Source organism: Lupinus angustifolius, chromosome LG15 (assembly GCF_001865875.1).
Source record: "Lupinus angustifolius cultivar Tanjil chromosome LG15, LupAngTanjil_v1.0, whole genome shotgun sequence".
In the NCBI taxonomy this organism is placed as follows: domain Eukaryota; kingdom Viridiplantae; phylum Streptophyta; class Magnoliopsida; order Fabales; family Fabaceae; genus Lupinus; species Lupinus angustifolius.
The window spans coordinates 18921959-18947498 of NC_032023.1; the positions used below are offsets into that span (position 1 = coordinate 18921959).

Below are 25540 nucleotides of genomic sequence, written 5' to 3' on the forward strand. Positions count from 1 at the left end.
TTATTATTTTTGTTTTAATATTATTGGTCTGAAACATGATTTGATATAGAGTTTTGGAAAACAAATACTTGTGTCATAAGTGAATAGCCTTTAGATTATACCTGCAACTAAAGTGATGTCGGATTTATCTTACTTATTGAAGAAGAATCTGCAAGTAAAGTGATGTTGGATTTATCTTACTTATTGAAGAAGAAAAATGACCCACTACCCCTTTTGTGGTACTAATAAATTTTGAGTAGTTGTTTGTTATTTGATATCCCTCCTACCAAGTCAATACTACAATTTATACATACCACCATGCATCAATAATTGTGAGAGTAGTGACAAGTATTCTTCAACAAAAAATAAAAATAAAAATAAAAGGCTATATATGCTTCTATTACCCAAATAACAAGTACACATTGCCATTTACTCATTCCAATTTATTTATTAAATATTTCCATTCCTTTCTCACTACATAGTAACGATCATCTTTATTATTAGAGAAGTAAGTATCACATAATAATAAATAAAAAACAAAATGTAATGATATTTTTATATTTTATCTATCATAAAATTATATTTTTGTCATTAAAAATACAAAGAGAAACAAATATTTGTCTCTTTATTATCGGGGATGATCCTTGTTCCTGACTAATGACAAACATTAAAGTGAGTGAGCCAGGGCAGTTGAAGTTATTAAACTGCATGATAATATTGGTGGTTCAAGTTGCTATTCAAGCAACCCATTCTAGAAATATCAGGAGCTTATAAATATAATGTAAGGCTTACTCCAATATCATCATTCAATTCAACCTTGCTTTTGATTCTTCTAATTCTCTACAAAATAGTACATATATCTCTACAAATATTTGGTTCTAGTTTTGCTTCTCTACCTATGGAGTATCCTCTCCTACTCATCTTTACTTTAATCAATGTAAGATTCAACTTACAAACAGTTGAAGCATGCTAACTAAATACTATATTATGGTTTCATCTTTTGTTTTGGTATATAAACTCTAAAAGTTAGATAAGTTTCTTCCTCTACTTGATTATTTGAATATACTTATTATCAATGTTTATGAGAATTGATGGTAACAAGGTTTTGTGTTTAACTAATTAAATTTGTGCAGCTTGTTATGGTAGCAACCCATGCCACCTTAAACCCTGAAGTTTATTGGAATTCTAAGCTTCCTACTACTCCAATGCCGAAAGCCATCACTGATATCCTTCATCCTGGTTAGTACATCAATGTGAATAGGGTGCAAAAAAATCCGACACGTGGGTGCCCGTGGAAATACCCGCAACGAGTACCCACAATATTAGCTTATGGACGAGAACGAGTTTTGGGATACCCACACCGCGAGTACCCACAAATTTATATATTTAGTTTTTAGTTAAATTTGTATATATATTATATACTTTATTATTATTTCATAATAAATTATACATGATTATGATCATAAATTTATCATATAAATATCATATATTATTCATGTAATACTTATTTTTAGATATTGATTATTACAAATTATATAAATATATAATTAAAATTAAAAATCAGTTGGGTACCCACAAATACACACACGGGTCGGGTTTGGGCACGGAAAAGCATTACCCGCGGCGGTTACCATCCTAAATGTGAATTTTTATGTTACTCGTTGGCATATTAGATTATGTTAATAACAATCACTACTACTACTATTACAAATTAACTTAAACTTACACTACTATATTTAAAATCGGATTTATTTAGTGTAATTTTTTATATAATGGATATTCCTATTTTACTCTTTATTAAAACAAAATTTGAAATTATTTAACATATATGTGGCACTTCATAGTAAAATACAATAAATATAAAGAACTGTTCAGTATTTATTGTTCAAACTGTTTAACTGAAATTATACATGGATTTCGTACCCTTGGTGGGCAAGGTAGGTACAATAATTTATGTGGCCCCTAAACAACCAACCTGAAAGAATAATTATAATTAATATTTCAAAGTTTTAATTCTCTTTATTTTGATAATATTATTAAAATAAATTTTAGAAAATATCAAAAATTATGTCCATAAAATTATGTCTATAAACTCAATTTCCTTCTTTTTCAAACAACTCAAATTATTGGGTCATAAATTATGAGGACCCAAAAGACTAAAGTTAGTGGATACATTAGAAAAGAAGACTTTGAATTCTAATTTTTTGTGTGTATCTCTTTAACTCATGATTTCCTAGTATTTGATCCCCTCTTTAAGGATTTAGATGTTGAGAAATAGAATTAAGTAATTAACCTCCTCTCTATACTAAACCATAAACCATTAAAAATGAATTAACTAGTGATGTTCTAAAGTTATCAAGTACTTAACTTAACACACTAAGGTAGCTTCATAACCAAAATTTACCATTCATCTTCATGAGAAACATTACTCGAGTCTTTTTATCTAAATATGGAGCTAAATTTACTACTAAATTTTGCAGATTGGATAGAAGAGAAAAACACCAACGTGGGTGTAGGAAAGGGTGGTGTAGATGTAGATGTAAGGAAAGGAAAACCAGGAGGCACCACCGTGAATGTTGGTAAAGGAGGTGTAAATGTACATGCACCGGGAAAAGGAAAGCCTGGTGGCACCGCCGTGAATGTCGGGAAAGGCGGCGTAGTTGTTCATGCACCGGGAAAAGGAGGCCAAGGTGGTACCAATGTAAATGTTGGTGGAGGAAAAGGTGGTGGAGTTATAGTTGGAACTAAAGGCCCTAAAGGAAAACCTGTTTATGTTGGAGTTGGAAAAGGAAATGTTCCATTTCTTTATAAGTATGCTGCTGAAGATACTCAACTATATGATAATCCAAATGTAGCACTTTTCTTCTTGGAGAAAGATTTGCATGCTGGGTCAAAATTTGATTTGCATTTTACCAAGAGTTCAAATAATGATGCAACATTCTTGCCTCGCCATGTTGCTGATTCCATACCCTTTTCATCAAAGAAAGTTGATGATATATTTGATGTGTTTTCTGTCAAGCCAGGATCAGAGAAAGGTGAGGCTATGAAGAAAACTATTAATGAGTGTGAAGATTCTGGTATAAAGGGTGAGGAAAAATATTGTGCAACTTCACTAGAATCCATGGTTGATTTCAGCACTTCCAAGCTAGGGAAAAATGTTGAGGCCTTATCCACTGAAGTAAAAAAAGAAACCAGGTTACAAAAATACACTATAACAAAAGGTGTAAAGAACATTGCAAGGGACAAAGCTGTTGTGTGTCACAAACAGAATTACCCTTATGCTGTGTTTTATTGTCACAAAACTGAGTCTACTAGAGCTTATTTTGTGCCTTTGGAAGGTGCTGATGGGGTTAGAGTTAAAGCTGTAGCAATTTGTCACACAGACACATCAGAATGGAACCCCAAACATTTGGCATTTCAAGTCCTTAAAGTTATACCAGGAACCGTTCCTGTCTGTCACTTTCTTCCTCAGGATCATGTTGTTTGGGTTCCTAAGTAAATTTGCTTCAAAACACTTTTGGTCTCTTTCTTGAATAACAAGCTTCATGTAGCACCTATAAGCTGCAGAATCTAATACTATATGTAGTTATAGCTACTACTCTATATGTTTCTAGTTTTGCATTATGTATGTAAAGCATGCTCGTGTATGGAACACTATATAAAGTTAAGATATGTTGTCTCATATTCTTATGCGATTTTTTAAGCTAATTTATATTATATATATAAAGGCTAAAATATGGTGTAATTATTACTATGGTATAATTTATATATTCTTATTTTGCCCTTCAATTTTGTAATTTAAAAAAATCATATAATCCTATATAATCACTTCAAACACGTTAATTATAAGTTGCATATTCTAATAAAAACAAAATATTATAATATAAACTAAATACAATACAAAAATTACATTTTAATTCTACAAAATAAAATGTATAAAAATTAATTACATAATGCTTTAAAATAAGAATGTAGTCGACAGACACAAAGTGACTGTCATACACTAATAATAATAAAACAAAAACATGTTTAAAATTTGTAATTCACATTAAATGTTCTCATCAATATATATATATATATATATGCTCATATAAAGCCAGGAAAATAAGATTCTACTTTATGCCTCAACTTTATTGAATGTTTCATATGGTTCTCTCTATTTGTACAACACATAACCATATTTTTTTTTTATGGGAATGGAGTATCTCCTTGTATAAGGAGATAAGTTATCATCTCCTGCCAGTGAAATCATGACATGTGTCATGTTTCATCATTTTCAATAAAAATATTTTAAAAAATAAATAAAATAACATACATATCATATTTTTATTGGCTAGAGGAGATAAGTTATTTACTTATATAAGGAGATACATTATTCTCAAAAAGTTAATAATGTGAAAGCAATATAAATGAAACAGATTGCACAATATAAAAATGTAACACTGCAAAATAAAATCGGAGCAAACAATGAAAGTTTGATGAATGAATTTTTTTATGGTGATAAGTAGATGTTTTCAACATTAAAAATAGACGTTATTGGTTTTTTTTTTTAAAAACACATACTTCAATTTTTTTTAATCCAAACGTCTAGGAACAGATTGGAAATCTTAAGTACGTTATAAAAAATATACTAAAAGTAAAGTGGATATTTAATATTTAACGTTTTAATTAATTTGGTGTCATTCAAAAAATATATTTGGAGAGTTATGATGTAATTAATGGAGACATTCTTCATATTTAAAGCTATAAGTTTTAAATTTATCTTCAAATATTAAAGATATTATTTTAAGTTTGAATAATAAACTAGAATATGCTCTAATCTTAAGTTACAAAACGCTAATCTATCTATTAACTATATAAGAAAGAAATGTCCTCGACATATTCACCTAGGACACGTGTCAGGCTTTCATTTCATTTTTTCCCTTCTAAAACTTTCTCTCATTTCCAAACAACACGTGTCTTTTTACTTTTATTTTACCTTCATTTTTTATTTTGTGATTTATTCCAAAGATTGTGCAATCACTACTACACGTTGTTTCATAAAATTAAACTATCTTTCATAATTTTTTCAAATTCGGATTCATCAATATACCTCAAATAAGATAGTCTTTCCTCTTTCCCATGTTTCTCTCCTGTTTCGTGCCAAACCTTTCCCATGTTTCATGTTGTTATTGTTTCGTGCCAAACCTCTTTCCCATGTTGTTTTTGTGTGTACCTCTATACCATCTCTCTTCTTCATGTTGTTTACAGATTTATTGAGGTAACATTTGGGTAAGGAAGAGATTGTTTTTGGTTTCTGGGATTGGAAGGTAAATTCCCTCCTTGATTATGTTCATGTTTCTTTCTCTTCTTTACAATTTCATTTTTTGTTTATATTTTCTTTGATTATGAGTAATTTTTTGCCTATTACTATTGTACTTAATGGTTGTACCGATTAATGTTTTTTTGTCATCTTCTCCACTGTTGCACTACTAAAGCTCATTTATTATCTTTGGTTTCTTCAATAAACTTATGAAATTACAAAAATACATACTTTTTGTACTAAAACCTCTTTATATTATTGTTACATTTTTTGATATTGTTATTGTAATTATCAAATACTACGTATTTTTATATGTTATTAAGTGCACATTTATCCCTTTGTGATGGAATTGCAGTTTTGATCATCACCTTGATGAGTTATTCATCGCTTTATTTTCATGATGTGGATTAGGTATGAAAAATATGTATGTCTTACTTAATAGGTTACTATTCTATTTTTATGTTTACATTCATAACCATTCTACCATTATGCTTTAATGCTTTTATGTGAACCATTCTTCACCATTTCATGTACTGTTTTTATGCTTAGTGAGTTTCACATTCATAATCATTCTGCCTTAATGGTCTTTCTTTGAAAGGTTGTCATTTTTCCTATTCTTTTATACTATATAGTTTGTTCCTATGTTATTAATGAATTTGTGATGGAGAGCATGTCTTTTTTATTACAAAAGTTTGTTTAAATACATTAATGCCTTTATTTTTTAATAGTTCTTTGGTTGCTTCTTAATGTTGGTTGTGTATATGTTTGTCTATATATTTTCATTTAAGGGGTTATTGCTTTGTTTTTGTTTATTATATATCATCATTTAAATTATGTTGATTATCTTTAACTATGTTCATTATCTTCTGAAATATGGTGCGTTGTGAAAATCTTATTAAAAAGATTAATTCATTAGGTACTTGGAGCGGAAGATGAGGATCACAAGTCTTTGGCGTGTTGAAAGATCTGCAGCTCATTCAAAACTTTTTGTTATTATAATCGTTTATTTTGTAATTGTTTATTTATCAATTTCACTTTTATATTTTTGAAACATGTGTTTCAAACATGTATGAAACTAACATTTGTTAAGGAAACATATATTTTTATCCCAGTGGAATGCACGCAAAATATGTGTTTTTAATTATATGACCAAAAAATACTGTCCCGTGCAAATGCAAGGGTAACTTGCTATTTAGTTTCTAAAAAACATCTACATTAAGAAGTAATTGTAACAAAATATTGACGATTGAATGAATTATATTAATATATAAATTGGATTTATATATTTATTAATTTTTAATATATTATAAAATATTAAGAATAGAAAAATAATGAAGTACGTCAAAAAGAGGAAAAAATCTATACACGCCTACAACTTTTGCTTTGAGAAAGTGGAAAAATATTACACATACTATCATTAAAAAAAGTGAATCCTAACATATAATAGTCGTGAAAAATAGTGAAATAAGAAAAATAAATACATGTGAAATGGGATAAACCTTATACAAGCCTATATATCAAAACGGTGAAAATTTTTGTATGTACCTACATTGCTTGGAGAAAGAATAATGAAAAGAAAATCCTAAAGAAATTAGTAAAAAAATAAAATAGAGGAAAAATCTTATACATACATATGTCTTTTGCAGTTTTGCGGAGCAGGAAAAATAAAGATGGAAAAAAATGCAAATCCCAACATAATGATGGAAATTTGTTACTTGAGAAGAAAAAAAAAGGAAAAATCTTATGCACATATTTACATTTAGTTGGATCATTCACAAAAGACTTGTTGGATCATTCAAACGTGTGTTATTTCTATGAAATATGATTAGAGCCACAAATGAGAATAACCAATAAAATATGAATATGAATTGGATTAAATCACAAAATAATAGATAGTATAACAACGACATAGGATAATATATATAAAAAGACTTGTTGGATCATTCAAACGTGTGTTATTTCTATGAGGGAGTTGAATGAGACTATAATTTTTCTTTCAGTTTGACTCGATCATAATTTTTAAGGTTAGGTTTTATGAGGTTTAAAGTCAAATTCGGATTCAAAATTGGAATTTGTTAATATTTAAGATAATGTATAAGATAAACATGATCTGACTCCCGATTCATTGTAACGTTAATTATATTTATATATATCTCTATTTAATTATATAAAATAATGAGACATTAATTATGTTTCCATCATTACAATATCATCACTAGGAACTGGCCAGTGGCCACCAATCCTGCAAACAAATCAGTAATCAACTTAAGAATATTACAGATCAATTCCTTATTTCCTTTTTTAGGAATATTATTCTTTCAAAATTGGAATCAATTTGGTGGCAATTTTATACTTATAGTCACAACCAAATCATAATTCAATTGTAGTGTTTTGCTAATCATAAATAATGTGATTATATCAGATTGAATAACCATATTAATTACATTGTATTAGACCATATTATATTATATTTAAAAATGTTTTTAATAACAAAAAAGATTCATATTACAAATATTGCAATTTGTATTAATCGTTACACTCGTATTAATTAATCACAACCGTAATCACAATTTAAAATATTTTACCATAAAAAGTAAAAGATATATAATTTATTAAAAGTGTTAAAAAATATTGCATGATCTAATTCAAATAAGTTTATTGATTTGTTTTATAAGTTTAATATCTTTGTATATAAAAATTTTTATACTATAAATATATCGTTTATCATTCAAAATTATTAAATATAAACAATCCAAAAAAAACAACATATCATCAAAGAGAGATCTTTTAACTTATTTTATTATTTATTATGAATAAAAGTTGGCTTGTCATACATTTGCAACTTTAAGCTTAATTTTTTTTAAATAAACAAAATTACAAAATTTCATATCCACTATACAAAGTACATACACTAAATATTAACTCTTTGATTATTTTTTTTGAGTAAAATTATCATAAACGGTTATTAAATAAATGACCAATCATGAAATTATATGCCACAAATTAATAGAAGCAGTTACAGAGTCTCCTCCTTCCACTGTGGTTAGGGTTTATCACCTTTTCAATTCCATTCCCTTTTCTCACGCTCACCGTTGCCGGTGTTGCACACTCGCTCCAGTTAAATCCCAAATTCAACAATCCAATTCAACATTCAATCTCGCTTCTGAAACTATCCAATTCTATATTACAATACGGTACCGTTTTTCCCTTCACTGTTCATACGACATTGATGTTCTATTTCGAAAATTGAACTTGTTTTTAATTTTGTTTTTGTGTTTTGTTATTTAATTCCAGACATGGTAGAAGGAGGTGGTGAAGAAGAACCCGAATTCAAGTGGGGGATAAAGGGAATGTTAGGTGGTAAAAAGAAGGATGTGCAATTTTATGAATCGTTTCGATACGATGGTGTTGATTACAAACGTTATGATTCTGTGTATTTTTACAAGGAAGGTGAACCTGAACCTTTTATTGGAAAAATCATAAAGATATGGGAGAATGCTGATAAGTCTAAGAAAGTGAAGGTTTTATGGTTTTTTCGACCTTGCGAGATTTTGAATTTTTTGGAAGGGATTGAGACACTTGAGAATGAGTTGTTCTTAGCATATGGTGATGGCTTAGGGCTTGCAAATATCAATCCTCTGGTAACTAGAACTATCCTTGTTATGATTAGGAAGTAGTATATTTTTTATACTTATGTTGATTTTGATCAATTAGAATCATGTTGGATGATAGGTGTTGTTTATGTGTTCCTTTTTATGGTTTTTAAATTTTTCTAATTTTGTGTTTTTTGGGGGTCAAAGCTAGATACGATAAGGTTTTATAGAGCTACGGTTACACAATGCTTTTTGGACAGTGGAAAAAATTGCATGGTCAAGTAATAGATTCCCACTACCCAGTGTATATTTCCTGGGTTTTTTTGGTGATGATATGATATATAACTATTGATGTTAGTTAATATTGCTTGGGATTTTGTACTGTTCTGGTTCATTGTTTTAAAGATGGTGCTGCTAGTGGCATGAGTGTTATGGTTATCTCAATTCCTTGCATGATATACAACAATACCAAGCCTTAATCTCAGTAGGTGAAGTTGGCTACATGGGTCGAACGACACCATAATACTCTATCATAAGTCATGTTCATTGGCAAAGTATCGATCGCTACATCATTTATAATTGTTTCGCCTATGATTTTTCTTGCCCTCTTGTGCGAAGTGTGAATACTTTTTTATTAGAAGAAGAAAAATAAGACTTATCAAAGAAGAGAAGAGTAAAAAGGAATAACATAAGATATTCTATTAGAAAGTTTGAAATGTCAAGCATCGTAAGTGACCTCTTCATGTTGGTGACTGAAGTGTGGGAGTTGTTTCTAGAGATGATTTTTGTGATAGGGAAATACGTGTTAGGTTACTCATGTGCGTTGGTCCAAGTGGAAGGGAATCGGTTCCCCTTAAGTATGTTCTCTTGGATTTCATCCTTGGCTTCATGTTTATGGAAAAACACGGCTCCTAGGAAAAACATGTTTATGGAAAAATGTGTGCCTTTGGTGATGAAAACACCATCTAAGTACAAATATGATTTTTTTCTACCTATTTTTGCACTGACTAGTAAAATATAACTTCAATCAAGTTGGCTTTGTATTTGTTTATTTGCATCAGGAAGCTATTTCTGGGAAGTGCAATGTTGTTTGTATTGCTAAGGATAGTAGGAATCCTCAGGTATCAGATGAAGAATTTCAAGATGCTGAATTTGTATTCTCTCGCTTCTTTGATGTTGGGAAGCGTAATATATTGGATAGGATAGATGATGATAAGATTGCTGACATTGAAGGTACGTGATTCTTATGGAATAAGTGTAATTTTGTCTAGTTTTAAATTGTTGAGTATCTTATGGAACTATTTCTTTAATTGTTGCAGTTAAAAATATTTTTAACAATTTAGATAGTCAAAAGGCCGTTGGTGTTGTGAAACTTGATTTAGACAAGAAAGAAGGTAGTGGGAAAGTCAGGACGAGTAATGAAGTTGTGGATCTTCCGAATCAAAAAAATAGCCAGCCCGTAATGGGAAAGGCGAATGGTAAGGGTTTTGCCACGTTAGTTAGAGAAAATCTCGTGTCTAAGCCTTCGTCTGGAGAAAAACCAATCTCTCGCAATGGTGTAATTGAAGCAAGTAAATCTGGTGACAAGACCATGCCTCAAGCTAAAGTAAAAGGGAATGGGATTTCTAATGCATCTTTGGTTAAGCAAAAATCATCTACTAAACCATCATATGGTTCTAATGACTGTGGAATGAAGAGAATAACTAAGTCGAATGATAAACAAGGAAATATCTCTGGTGAGAAGACCCCGTCAAGGTCTAAGGTTGATTCAGAAAAGGGTGAATGCAATGTTGTTGGGGGTCTTGTTGGGAATATCAACAAGGGATCCACCGAGGCCAATATAGAGAAGGAAAAATCTAGTAATTCTATTAAAGTCTCTAACGAGAAGTTAAAACGTGACTTGCAAAATCAGAGACTTGTTTCCAATGATGGTGATATGAACAAAATATCTCCATCTCCATCTAAGTCTGATTCAGAAAAGGGTGGATGCAAGGTTGGCAATCTTGTTCGGAAAATTAACAAGGGATCAATTGATGAAAAGGGGAAGCAAAAATGTGGCGATTCTAACTTGCAAAGTCGAAGAATTGTTTCCAATGATGATGCGAAGAAAGTAGCCACGTCTTCATCAAAAGATAAATACAAGCTTCAACGTGAAAAGGATTTTTCTGATGGAGAGGATGTTCCTTCAAAGAAGTTAAAGCTTGACCATAAGCCAATGAGACTATCTGATGATAAATTGCGCAAAAAACCTACAGATTCTTTGAATTTGGAACAAAAGTTAAATCGATGTGCAAATGATGTTACTAGACGACCTGACACTGTAAGTTGCATCACAAGAACCCTCACCTTGCCTTGATAGTTCTTGTTCTTTTGACTACCCTACACCTTAATACTCCAACAAATAACCAAATAAACAAGATAAAGATATGTTCAACCTAAAAGCATTTCCTTTGGCTCATCATGTATTTAAAGCTTGGCTTAAACAATGATCTTGTTGCTCTTGTATTTCACCTCTACTAAGCCTGATCCACCTCAATGGTTGGGCTAGTCTTATTGGCATGACCATTGGGTTTGCTTGTGTTGGGTTGTAATCCTCAGAAACCAAAAAAGAGAGTATAGATCCATAAAAAATCTAAATGCTTGTGCAATATCAACAAAACAAGAAATTAGCATGCCACTAGAGTTATTAGCATTTGGTTTAGTTACTAAGTTAACCATTCAAAGTTTGGAGATATTCAAATAGGTCCTTGAACATATAAAAAATGTGTACTTGAGTTCTTCATGCACACCTTTGTTTCTTTCAAATTTCCACGAACTTTACTAAAACATATATGGATTTGTTAGAATTCCCCAAAAGGTTCATGGACCCACCAATGGACAAGTGACATATTGGGATTGAGTGGGACATATGGGATGGAAAGTGAAGGCAAGTGTTTGAACAAAATATTTTCAATTTATTATTTTCTTTGCTATATAATACTCCTAGACAATGGAACCTTAACTTACCCCCTTCCATTCCATTCTATTTCCATTTGCTTCATGCTCCTAACATAACATTAAGGTGGAAGCCTCGTACATTAGGCTACACCTTTTTTTAATTTTAAGTGGATATATCAAACTTATTCATTGTAAATCTTTCGTAATGGTAGTTTCATTAACTCACAATTTGGCTAACTTTCCTTGCATTTTTGTTGATTTAAGTTTCTCTAAATCCATCTATACAATAAAAAATACAAGAATGAATTTTGATTTGTTGTCTAAATCTAAAAATGAAATCATTGTATTTTACACACATGATGTAACACAACTTGATGATATCTCTACCTCTATAAGTTTTGGGACGATACCTCTGCTAGTCCGGACTCTTTTTCTTGTGGCTATTTTTATTTATTTAGTTTGTGATTCCTAAAAACTCCTTATTCAACTTTGGACGATTTGGCTCTTGTGAAGTAACTAAGATCTTATGTTGTGCTCATGCTCTATCTACGTCTCTACGCTATTATGTGGTGCTTATGGTGGAAAGGAATGCTATAGCTTTAAGGAACCTTATTTTACAATATTTTACTAGGGAGATGGTTTTTTGGCTTCTCTTTGATGTTTTGGACATGGCCTCTTTGGTTGTGGGGTATTTTTTGGTAAACAAAAGTTTAGAATAGGGGATGCCATTCCCATGTCCAAGGCCAGAGAAGACCACCAACCTAAACGAGGATTTATAATGAAATTTGCATATCGCCTACCAACATGGTAATATTTAGGATTGAACCCAACCAACATAGAATGTTGAGTAGAAGACTTAGCCAGGTGTGCATGTAAAGAGATTCAAATACTTTGTTGATATGCCTTGACCTCCTATCTTTTTAACTTGTTCTTGGATGTGGGATTGTTTTAGCAAATCCAATAGCCAATGCCACAACACTGGCCTTTTATAGATGGTATTGTCCTTGTTTAAGAGTCGAGAGAATAAATGTTAAGTTGGAGACATGTAGACAAAGCTTGAAGAGTACATAATTTTCAAGTATATGAAATATGAGATTAGAAGGAGGTGTACCGATTATATCCTAGAGCTTGAAATTGGTGATTGTAGGATTCAAGTGGGTCATCATAAGATGGCGGGAAAAAAATATAAACTATAGGATTCAAGTGGTGCAAATAAAATGGGGGAATGAGTTTGTTGTTATTTGTGATAGAGAAGTAGTGCTCATGTTTAAGGGCACAACTATAACTTGTGATGTTGTATAAGATTGAATGTGGTGGTAAAACATCAGAAAGAGGATAAAAAGCTCAATGTAGCAAAGATGGAAATGTTGCATTAGATGAGTTGACTTAGTAGAAAAGTTAGAATGAGGAACAAATGTATACAAAATTAGGGTTACACATATTGTAGAAAAGATGATAAAATCTCATCTGAGATGGTTAGAGCATACGTGAAGGCCAATACAAGCCTCAGTAAGAAGAGTAGATGGAGCCACTGTAGGTGAAACCGTTGAGAAGGATTTAGATTTATAAATATGATTTATGATAGGGCATCATTTGGTCCATTTAGAAAACCCCATCCAAAGGAACATGATTACTCTTGTGAGGATGTCTTATCCTTTGTTTTTGAATTATTGTCATCAAATACTATTTATATTAAAAAAGAATACCTAAAAAACTTTTTTCCAAGTTATGATCTTCATGTTAATTAGGATTTTCACTTTTGTAAATTGCTGTTGTTCAGGGCTATGGATTGATTAAAATGAATGGAATATAATTGCATGATACTAGGTTCTATTGTTTGGATTGTTTACAGTGGGATGGAATGGAACCAACTTTTAATTTACTCCATACAGCTCCACTCTATCATAAAGTATCTAAACATATGATACCTTCGTTTCATTCCATTCCATTGTGTTCTATTCCATCTGCTCCACCCATTACTAAATATCCATACATAGCTTAAGGAGTTTAGTGTTTGATGATCTTTTATGTTTCCACTCGTGTCTACTGATTTGTCTACTGCACATTGAACTCCTTTGGAGGGTAATTGAATCCATGAAGTTAGAGAAATTATGAAAAAATGTGTGCATGCGTTGAGAGAGATGTATGTAGGAAAAATGTAATTCAGAATACAAATAGTTAGGGTTCTGGCAGTTCTACATACTTTTGGCATGGAACATGTTGTATAGATGACTTGGATAGTTGGTTTGTTTGTATGAGTTTTGAAGAGGATAAAGGAAGGAGGATTATTGAGATTGGCCTCTATAGATTGAGAGTAACTGAAGAAGTTTTGGGTTATGTATTCTAATTTATCATGCTGTGGGATACAATTTTCCATTGCGCTTATATATGATTTTCAAATGATGGTATTTACAGTGGGGAATCTCATACATTCTAAACTGAAGTCATAGATTATATAAATTGTTTTATTTAGTAAGTTTAGGCAATTATTGTCCTCAAATTTTATTCTTAATTTCGGAAGATTTGGTTGACTGCATGCTTATAGTTCTTGAAATCCATTCAGCAGTTTAGTCTTCTGATGCATTCTGTTTTTTCACCTGATGACAGGATAGAAGCAGGTGGTTTAAGGGATTTGTAAGTTCTTTTTTCTCTGTTCTACTTTAGCAAACCTTGATTTAACTTCATGTTTGTTGGTTCCAATGAATTTCGTATCTAATATTCATATTGCCTTTTTCTGAAAAGTAAATCAAGACTGACCTATGTATCAATGGTTATATTTTATTTCATTTTCAGCCTTGGGAAGAAAGAATGAAGTCTGCTTATGAGCAAGGAACACTTGTGTTACTTAAGAACTTGGATCCATCTCTAACTTCAGGAGAGGTAGAGGTAATGATCATTCTGAATTTCTTGAACCTAATAGATTATTCGAATATTTTGATTTTTGAGTAAAGTAACAACATCCCGTAAAAGGACTTGCATGCCATTAGTGTGTTTAATCCTGCTGTGGTGTGATTAATTCTTTCCTTCTGCACTGGTTAATTCTTGCCTTCAGCGCTTGTAAATTTTCCTAGATATTGGTTTGGTATATGATATATTTGGATCATACACTGTTTAATTTTTCCTAAGGCTTTTAATTTATGTGGTTTCCTGGCCTTATGGTAGGTTTTTCTGGACTAAGTTTTGAGTAGTTATGTTGTTTCAAATTATAATTGATAACCATTTTCTTGCTAAGCTCAAGTCATATAAATTTGCCATAATGTTCATGATGTGCTGTCAAATGTTGTTTTCGTCCTGTTTGTTGTTTTTATGGGTTCCATCTCCCTCTGTCTCTTTGTTAACCATTTTCTTGTTATTTATTGTCCAAGTCATATAATTTTGTGTTGAATCATTGCTGATACAGGCTGTTGTGTTTATGATGTGCTGTCAACTATTGTTTTTTGTCCAGTTTGTGGTATTTAATATGTTCTTTCTCTCACATGCACTCCCTTTCACTCATATACTTTACATGTTCTGTATTAGAGTATGCTATTTGGCATGCATGACTTTTTAGAAAGTTGTTCTCTCTCTTTCGCTCTCTCGCTCATGTACTTTATATGTTCTTTATCACAGGATATTATTTGGAATGGCTTTAATGAAAGTTGCACTGCAAAGATGATCCAGAGAACTGCATTTTCTAGCCCTCATTCTGGTTAGTACTTGACTCATCTTTTTCCATAAGCTAGTTAAGAGCAAATACGCATTATTCCCTCATTGGCCCATGAATTGCAGATGTTTTGAGGATAATATTTTAAACACACCTCATACAACTGACAATGAATTGATAATTTATTTATGATTTAGGTCAAGCTTTTGTTATATTCAAAAAAAGGGATGCAGCGGAGTTGGTTGCTAAAAAATTAGACAAGGGGTGTTTCTTAATGTCAAATGGACGGTATGGACTTAGCCTAACTACATGATAATTGCGTTGTTAAATTGTATACTTCCTAATATGATTTAATCATCTACGAGACAAATTCGAAAGACATTTTGTGTCAACTCTCTTTTCCCTTGTTATGGACTCTCACTTAAGTGTGGATTATTGGAATTGAAATAGGTAAAATGTGGGGGGAGCACATCTTCTGTCCTAAAAAGTGTACTACTTCATGTGTCATTCACTTCATCACTTGTGATTGGTTGAAAAAATATATAAGTCAAAAATTTAATAATTAAGTATTTTTCCGACCAATTACATGTGGTGGCACAGTTTTTGGGACAGAAGTCATCCCAAGTCTCTCTCACATTAAACAAGAATGGGCAAGATGAAGACCATATATAATGGAAGGATCCACTATCCTGTAATACTTTAAGCCTTTATGGTTTGGATTAAGATGTAATGTTGTGGCTCTTTGTATGTCCTTTGTGATATATCACCGATGTTTTGGGCTTCTTGAGAGTTCTAACTTAAATAAGGGGTATCAAATGCAATGCTTTTGGTTGGTTTGGATTAGTGTTGGTGAAGCAGTGGTGTTATAAATGATGGTATGAGTAGGTATCCTAATGAGATGAGGATAAGTGGCTTAGTGAGCGGTGGAGGGTGGTAAAACAAGTGACACGACTCTTAAAAAATTGATCCAGGTGATGAGTGGTAACTGTTTAAGACATAACATTGGTGATATCTGACTCTTTTAATAGTAGGTCTGACGTTCTTAAAAACTCGCAAGTGACTGTGTTCTCCGGAAAATGAGCTCACCCTTGTGGGGATATTGTTGAGTGAAAGTAGCTTCAAGTGAAGAAGTCCCTCACATTGGCTTGGAATGGACAAGATGGGGAGCATATATTTCTGAATGATGATGAGTTTTGTCTTCTAATTTAACTTAAGTAGGTGTGAGTGAAGAAGTCTCTCAGATTACCTAATATCTTCTAACACTCCCCACAAGTTTAAGCTTACCAAAGATTATTATGTTGCAATCCTTTAAATTGAAATGAAGAATACAGATTTCTAAAACAGAAGAAATAAGTAAGTTTCCCCTTGAATAACAGTCTTGGCAACATCCTGGCCATATATCTCCAGTTCTCCATGCTTGTCCTAAGTAAGTCACAAGCATTTAGACTTCTATTTTAGTCTTCACCTTTGTCTTCAGTGGCCTCCCAAAGTGGTCTACAAAACATGTAGTCAAGTATTATACCAATGAAGAGTGACCTCTAACCGGGTCTCTAAGAAGGCCGGATCAGATATCATACCAAACAGTACCACTCATGATCGTCCTGTACTAGTGTCCCAGGTCTTCAATTTGCAATTCCCTCCATTATTCCAAATTACTGAAATTGCAAAGTTAGTTTAAAGCCTCAAAGGGAGACTAAACATACGCATACCAGTAACAACCCAAGTCAAAGTTATGAAGAACAATAATCAACCAGAACATCTTTGCATTGACCAAATTCTGGGCTTCATAGCAATAGCAGCTAAACATGGCAGTGGCACTCGCAACCCACCCAAATGTGGTCAGCAATGACAACCCAGCCTCACTTTTCATCCTCAAATAGGATGAGGATCCATAACTGTTAGCCAATGGTTGGAACCGTATACTAGATAAGAAAGTAAACAGACTATTCACAACACTCCAAAATTACAATCAGAAGGGCCTAATGTGCCTGAATTCTGTGCTTATGGTACCACAAATAAAAGGATGTAGAAGTTCATTCAAATCCACTAAAAGGAGAATGTAAAATAGACACATAGAAGAGGAAAGCACCAAACGCTGTGTGGAAGAGAAAACACTCCAACCTTTGTGCTTATTAAGCGTGACCTTACTATTTGTGCCAAGATTGTTGTGTGTTTATACCCTCTTCTGTCTGTAGAATCTTGACATCAGCAACCTTGCTAACGGGCTAACACTCTAGTGGTTATGTACACAAACTCATTGTACTGGTCAAACATGTACTTATTACTTATGTATTAACTTTGCCTGCAAGTGGTTATGTAATTTGATTGAAGTGTTATCTCTTTAAGCATGTTTCACTGAGAGATTATTATATTCCATTACCTGGTAGCCCGCTTGTTGGAAGCATTGGACGTCCCTGCTTTCCAGAAAAGAAGCCAATATTTTATGGTCATCATGTTGTCGATCAACATAGAACACATATGCAACGTGAGATGGTGCGGTATCTAACTTTCTTGTATATATTTTTTGCCAAATGTTTTAATTTTTATGTCAGTTGAATAGATGGTTTATTTTCACTTGTTTGCTTTATTTTGTTTACACAGAAAGATGCTGTGTCTACTTCACATTGTTCTCAGCCCAATAATATTGAATATGAGATGGCCTTGGAATGGTGTTTGCTACAAGAAAGAGGAGACAAAGCATGGAGTAGATTGTTTAAGGTATATATTGTCTGTGTAATGTGGCATTAAAATCTTTTTGAATTCTACTTTATTTTGTTATTCATTGATATTTTATTATAATCTTTGTATTCCTTTAGGCACACGAGGAGGAGTTGAGAAAAGTCAAAGCAAAGATGAAGTCTAAATGATCTATTGTATACCTATACCTTTTCTTTTTCTGATGGTATGCTCTCCTTTCTCAAACAGTTTTCTTTGCATTTGGTTCTGTGGAGTTATCCAGGCTTAGAGATCCTTACTAGTTTTGGTCCTTTATATCTCCCCTGTTTGTCCATGCAGGGTGATTACAAGTATGCAGTCCCGGAAATCAAAGGTTTTCGGCATCTGGTAAGTTCTTCATATGCTACAAATATCAGCATCCTATTTTAGTTGAATCATATTATTTTGTTTTCTCCTTTCAATTTGCAACTCTATTAGGAACTCAACATGGTCTTTCTATACAATCTGTCTAGATTCTTTTACCTCAGTCTTTACAGAATAGTTAGTCAGTGTCTTTTTCAATATCAAATGCAGTTAAATTTTTACATATAACTTTTGTAGGCAATAGATATATGTTCAAACAAAAGTAAATTACAGTTCAAATATTACAAGTTACTGAGATTTTATTTAGATTTTTTGTGATGTTTATTTTCTTCACAATGTAGCATGACGCCTTCTATATTTTCCGGATAGATTGTGTGCTATACTCCTGCTGAGTCAAAGGACATCGCCTATATATGGCTATCATGTATATTTGGAGAGCATCCCAATCATATTTGAATATTTGAGTTAAGGAGAATGAGGGGTTTAATCTGAAACCTATATCAGTGGGTTTTGAAACTTGTTTTTTAATCTTTATTGGCAGATAGTGGGGTAGCCATGGTCATTGATGCAGTGGGCTTGAACCTGCCAAATTTTGTGAATACTATTTTCTGGAGTTTCGGAGTTGGGGAATGAACATTTGATCCATACTTCTTCTGCTACAACTTCTGAGCAAGCTGTTGAGCTTTTTTTTACTGCCAATCACAAGTTCATTGCTGTTAATATACTGTATACATACTATGACTGCTTTTTTTGTTGAGGTAAATGTGAAGTTTAGTTACGTGCTCAAATTGCCTATGCTGCCTCATAAATTTAAACAATAGTGGATGACATAAGCACTTAATGATACAATTAGCTAAAAGCCTAAAAGCAGAAGCATGGCTGATATGATAAAGAAATTAGCTTAGTTAGTATATAGAAAATTCAGCTATAAAAATGAGTTTTATACTTTACAAAAAATGAATGATACAATTAATTGAATGCTTAGCCAAGACTCACAATACCAACATAATCATTGTCACCGTTGAGGATTTATGTATTTGTCAAGTATTGTCTTCAAATTTCAATTCTACTTAAACACCACTTTCTCTTTTTGCTTTCTTTCCTTTTATAGTTTGTTTGTCAAATATATGTTAGTCTTTGCAACCGCATAAATAGTTGTATTGCTGAGTAGGTACAGTCTTCAATAATCATTAAGTGAAGTTGGGTCAATTTCTTTCCTGGTATAATATCTTTGATGAAGTGTTTTGCTTTTTTTTAAGTTGTGTTTTATGCTAATAATTATAAGTATTTGACACAATTTGCACCTTATAATTAAACTCTTTATTGAGATATTAGAAGAATTGTAGGTTCAACCACACGTAGTAAACAAAAAAGTTGGAAATTCATATACTATCTCAGTTTCTTATTAATTTATTATGATTATCTATAAGAGAATATCTTAAATAAAGTATAATTAAATATATGTACTCATTTGTCACCTATATTTCTATTATTTTATGCAGGTATAATATTATGGTATATTACTTTACTCATTTCATGTTTATTCATATCATATTTATTTATAACAATAAAGCTTCAAGGTTGTCGATTAAGAACAGTGTTAGTCTACATATAAAATATATATTCATTTTTTTTCAATTTTTTATTTAGTGACCGACATTTAGTTTCTGGGAATTACACAATTTGTATCAGTCGCACAAACAGCTCCTCTCATGCTTTGGATTTAAAAATGATATTGATCTTCCATTAAAAATTAAACGAAAATATATAGCATATGTTTTAAGAAGAGATGAACAACAAGAACAAAACTCTCACTAATTTTAGTTGATGACTTTTTTTATCATAAGCGGTATGAGTACAACACTAAATAAAAAAGAATAATTTTTTTAATATTAAATTAAAAATGATAAAGAAAATTTAATGACAACTATAATATTAAATGAGTAAAGTGATAAAGAAACATAATTTTAAATTATAATATTAAATGAGTAAAAAAATAAAAACAACATTAAAATTATGCTAAGAAAAATTTCAAATGGCCAACTCAATGTATAAGACTTCAAAGTTTTGGAGAAAATAGATCTAGGCAGTTATAACCCCAAAAGCAAACAAACGAAATTGTTTTAAAGATATAAAATTGTGACATGATCAGTCAGACACAATTTTATTAATACTCTCACTTTTATTAAAGATTGGTTTAAAAATGTTTTCTAAATTTTGAACACAACTATTATTTATTCATCCTCGACTCTTAAAATGAATGATATAAAGAATAATAAATCATATATTAACAATGTAATGTAGTAAATGTATAATAAAAAAATTAACAGTCAATAAATATTAAATTCTCGAGGATTTCACCAACTATGTAAAATTTGCAATATTGTTTTAAGTTTCACCAGTGCAACTAAAAAAAATGCTTGTGGCCTTTTTAGAAAAATGTTTCATGATTAATATAAATAAATGGGAAGAGGATTTCACTCTTGCACTTTTCATTTCCATTTTGTATTTTAATTTTGGCGTGAAAAAATAGAGAGACTCTTAACAGTGAAGACAACAAAAAATATGACCGTTTTTTTAAATGGTTTTGTGGGACACACTACACAGTGAGTAAAAAGATTCTCTGCTACTCTCTCTCTCTCTCTCTCTCTCTCTCTCTGTTCTCTCTCAGTTTTTGTACTAATACCTTTTCTTCATCTCCAACACTAACTTTACTCTTTCTACTCCTCCAATATCACATTTCAATTCGACGTCGTTTTCCTTCATTCTTCATTTTTTCAACTATCACTAAGCTTCTATTTTTACTTCATAATCATATACCCTTTTGCGTTTTCTGATATGGGTTGTGTTCAATCCAGAATAGATAATGAAGAATCTGTTGCACGCTGTAAGGACCGTAAAAATCTCATGAAGGAAGCGGTGGTTGCTCGGAATGCTTTCGCCGCCGGCCATTCCGGTTACTCCATGGCTCTTAAGAACGCCGGCGCCGCCTTGAGTGATTACGGCCACGGCGAAACTAACATCGACCTTGAACTTCAGCACCATCAGCCTCCGCTTCCGCCTGACGCCGGTTCTAATCCGCTGCCTCCGCCTCCGCCGCTCATTGAGGATAGCCTCCTTCCGCCGCCGCCTCCGATGCTGAACTTCTCACCGTCTCCTATTCTGAAACGCGCCTCCACCATGCCGCCGGTGATGGCCATGCAGAACCACCGCCGTGTAACTGACACCGCTACCATAGCGGAGGAGAATGAAGAGGAGGAGGAGGAGGAAGAGAGTTTGAAGGTGAATGGACGCAATGGCGGGAAAAATTTGATGAAAAAGGGTGCCGGAGCCGCCGTGAGATCTCCGCCGGAGATGAAAGCAGTGCCGCCACCGTTGCCGGAATCAAAAGAAGCTTGGGACTATTTCTTCATGGGTCATGTAGATAACATGTCAGGACCTTGTTTAAGTGGAGAAGATGAGAATGAAGAAATTGAAGGTGAAGGTGAAGGTGAAGGTGAAGGTGCTGGTGTAGAGAATAATAATGGTAATGATAATAATGGTGTGGTAGTTGATGAAGTTGAACCGAAGACACCGGAGAAAGTAAAGGGAAGTGTGAATGTGGAATTGGGACATGTAGAGATAACACCGGAATCACATCACATTCAACATTCAAAGACAGCACCAGCTGATTTTAGGAGAGCATTGAAGGGAGTTCCTAATTTTAATCTTTTGCAGATTCTCAATTACCTTGATGATGATTTCTTGAAGTCCTCTGAGAGTGCACAAGAAGTTAACAAGTTGCTTGAGGCTACTAGGTTGCACTATCATTCCAATTTTGCTGACAATAGGGGTAATTTCTTTTCCTTTTTTAGTGGATGTTGTTGAAGCTGTTTAGATTAGATCGGGACCGAGGTTTTAAATCGTGAGGGTCTGTTTGTGAGTTGAATTTTGGAGGGGGAGAAAGGGAAATGAAAGGCTTGTCAGTCATGAAATACATTTGTGAGATGGATACATTTGTGAGATGGTTCTGAAGCCTTCCGTTTCTCTTATTTTCCCTCCAAAACTCAATTCGCAAAATAACCCGATAGAAATGGACATCTCCAGTTTGGTAACCGGGGTTCAAGAGTTGGTAAATGTTTTACTTGATTGGTAAATACTAAATAGTAAACGGTATTTATCAATCAAACCATCATATATCACCAACCCTTTAAGTTATTTACTAAAATAGAGATCTTGAGGATCACAAGGGAGATATTGTGGTCACATAGTGTGTTTAAAACCTTGGGTTGGGGTTTCCGATTTGCTTGTTGGACATGAATGATTGAGCTAATTTATATGGCATGATTGATGACACAGGTCACATTGATCATTCTGCTAGAGTTATGCGTGTGATAACGTGGAATAGGTCCTTTAGGGGTGTATCCAATGGTGATGGTGCTAAAGATGATTTTGATTCCGAAGAATATGAAACTCATGCCACTGTTTTAGATAAGTTGTTAGCCTGGGAAAAGAAACTGTATGAAGAGGTCAAGGTATGAGTCTTCTTCCATTTTTACTTATATCAATAGTTGAAGAGCGATTTTATTCCCCTTATATAAACCTATCTATCTTGTTTATCTATATTTCTTTGAATGACATTAAACATTTAGAGGTGAATTCATGTTTTTAACACAACTGTTATAAATGTCTTTACCTTTATTGAGCTTCATTCCTTTTTCAACAGCAAGGTGAGCTTATGAAGTTTGAATATCAGAGAAAAGTTGCAATTCTAAACAAGCAGAAGAAACGGGGTGCCGGTGCTGAATCCTTGGAGAAAACCAAAGCAGCTGTAAGTCATTTACATACAAGATATATTGTCGACATGCAGTCAATGGATTCAACAGTTTCCGAAGTGAACCATATCCGTGACGCACAGTTGTATCCAAAACTCGTTGCTCTTGTCAGTGAGTAAGTATTGCAAAATTATAAACTAAAGAGATATTACAGTGTTGGCATTGCATGCTTTGATTATCTGTGGTATTTAATATCTTAGTGGTACCGCATAGAAAACTATGCATGATTGAAGAATGGGAATTAGGTTGTGAATTAGTTGAGTGGATCATTGCGAACTTCTAGCTTGCTGCCCTAAATTAGTTTTAAATGTGAAACCTTAGAGCAAAATCCTATCCAGCAACAGTAGTAATTAATGTTTTAAAATATTTACTAGAACAGGACATCGTGACCTAAAAAACATCTTACGCTCTAGTTTAGTACTTATCATTTCAATCGGTATGTGTCATTTGAATTCTGAGCCTGGATACTTAGTACTACTGCTACTACTACAAATTCTGTGAATGTATCATATGATTTTTATATCTTGCAACCGTATCTGCTGTGTTCTAGATTTTTATTTCATAAAAGGGGTGTTAGAGAGCAAACAGTGTGTAATATAGTTATCTGCGTGATGAATGAATGTATCTTACTGATGAACTTACTTGATCTCTCTTCAGGATGGCCGATATGTGGAAAAGTATGTACTCACATCATGACAATCAGCTGAAAGTAGTTACACTCCTCAAATCTCTTGATATTTCTCAAGCTCCTAAGGAAACAACCAAGCATCATTACGAGCGCACCGTCCAACTTTGGAATGTTGTCCAAGAATGGAATTCACAATTTGAGAAGCTTGTGAGTCACCAGAAACAATACATCCAAGCTCTCAATAGCTGGCTCAAGTTAAATCTCATTCCTATTGAAAGCAACCTGAAAGAGAAAGTGTCATCACCACCAAAAGCCTCAAATCCACCCATCCAAGCCCTCCTCCTCGCGTGGCATGATTATGTCGACAAGCTTCCTGACGAGCTTGCAAAAACTGCTATATCCTCGTTCGCTGCCGTGATAAAGACAATCATACTTCAGCAGGAAGATGAGATGAAGCTAAAGGAGAAATGTGAGGAAACCAGAAAGGAATACTTGAGGAAAAAACAATCATTTGAGGACTGGTACCAGAAGTATTTGATGAAGAGGGGGCCTGATGAAGCAGATCATGAAGGAGGGGAGGAAGGAAATACTACCAACAATCCTGTCTTGGAGAAGCAGTTTGTTGTTGAGAGCTTGAAGAAGAGATTAGACGAGGAAGTTGAATCTCACCAAAAACTTTGCGTTCAGGTGCACGAAAAGTCGCTGCAAAGTCTCAAAACTCGCTTGCCGGAGCTCTTCCGTGCATTATCAGACTATGCGCGTGCCTGTGCTGATGCTTATGAGAGACTGAAGTCAATATCACAGTCACCAAATGGTGCAGCTTGACAATGTACAATGCTTTTAGAACTCTTTTGAGAAGTATATGTAGTTAATTTGAACCTAAGTTCTCCCTTATCTTCGCTTAAGAAGACATATTATAGCCTTGACTTGCATGTAAGTTTTGCCATAGCTTTTATGCTCTAACCATAGTGTGAGCCTCGACATAGTAGTAAAGTTGAGAATCTTGGAAACAATCTTTTCGTTTCTTGCAAGGGTCAGATTACGTACATTTACCTGAATCCATTTGGTGTGAAAATGGCAGCATATTGCTTTAGTGTGTAGGATGTTCCTTAAGGAAGTTAGGGTAGTTGCTCCTTGATATAGTGACTTATTGGCAATTAAAGTTTATTTAAGTCATTAAGTCCAAAATATGAAAGATTAACGAGTGCTATGAATCACTATGCTATATTGACATTTCACTAAATCACAATATGGCATGGTAAGATAAGCATGTACCCTTGATTTGTGAAAACTAATGATGGAAACGTAATGTCGAGTTTAGCTTCCGTATTTAGTTTGAGTATAATATTCATGCAATGTACTGAATATGTATGAATCGTAAATGATGTATTGAATGAGTGTAAAATGATAATTAGTTTAGGTTATATGGGTCCATACGCTTAAAACATTCTATTGTTAAATTCTATGAGCACACAAGGTGTGAATTTGTGGGAGTCATAAAATTTAATGGATCTGCAATTAATGTAAGTCATAAAATCACTTAGTTTTTCAAATGCATTTTTTTTGTATTCTTCAAATATTATCTCTGTTACATTACTAAATAAG

General features: G+C 32.9%; 3 protein-coding genes across 4 annotated transcripts; all 3 read left to right on the forward strand.

The window, feature by feature from the left end:
• On the forward strand, window positions 776–3661 carry LOC109328094 (BURP domain protein RD22). The gene is made up of 3 exons (XM_019561361.1): window positions 776–916; window positions 1113–1218; window positions 2460–3661. Exons 1-3 carry the CDS (start codon window positions 878–880, stop codon window positions 3476–3478), a joined length of 1164 nt encoding a protein of 387 aa, XP_019416906.1. The 5' UTR covers window positions 776–877; the 3' UTR covers window positions 3479–3661.
• Window positions 8370–19281, forward strand: LOC109328093 (protein ANTI-SILENCING 1). Of its 2 annotated transcripts, none has more exons than XM_019561359.1 (13): window positions 8370–8475; window positions 8576–8922; window positions 9936–10107; window positions 10194–11194; window positions 14419–14445; window positions 14605–14697; window positions 15421–15499; window positions 15652–15742; window positions 17842–17947; window positions 18056–18172; window positions 18271–18356; window positions 18470–18517; window positions 19035–19281. In XM_019561359.1, the coding sequence occupies exons 2-11, from the start codon at window positions 8578–8580 to the stop codon at window positions 18319–18321; spliced, it is 2082 nt and encodes a 693-aa protein (XP_019416904.1). In that variant the 5' UTR covers window positions 8370–8475; window positions 8576–8577; the 3' UTR covers window positions 18322–18356; window positions 18470–18517; window positions 19035–19281. The 2 variants fall into 2 exon arrangements, with proteins under 2 accessions (XP_019416904.1, XP_019416905.1); XM_019561360.1 differs by having other exon boundaries at window positions 18271–18353; window positions 18454–18517.
• On the forward strand, window positions 21150–24857 carry LOC109328091. The gene is made up of 4 exons (XM_019561358.1): window positions 21150–22325; window positions 22832–23007; window positions 23199–23422; window positions 23965–24857. The coding sequence occupies exons 1-4, from the start codon at window positions 21332–21334 to the stop codon at window positions 24758–24760; spliced, it is 2190 nt and encodes a 729-aa protein (XP_019416903.1). The 5' UTR covers window positions 21150–21331; the 3' UTR covers window positions 24761–24857.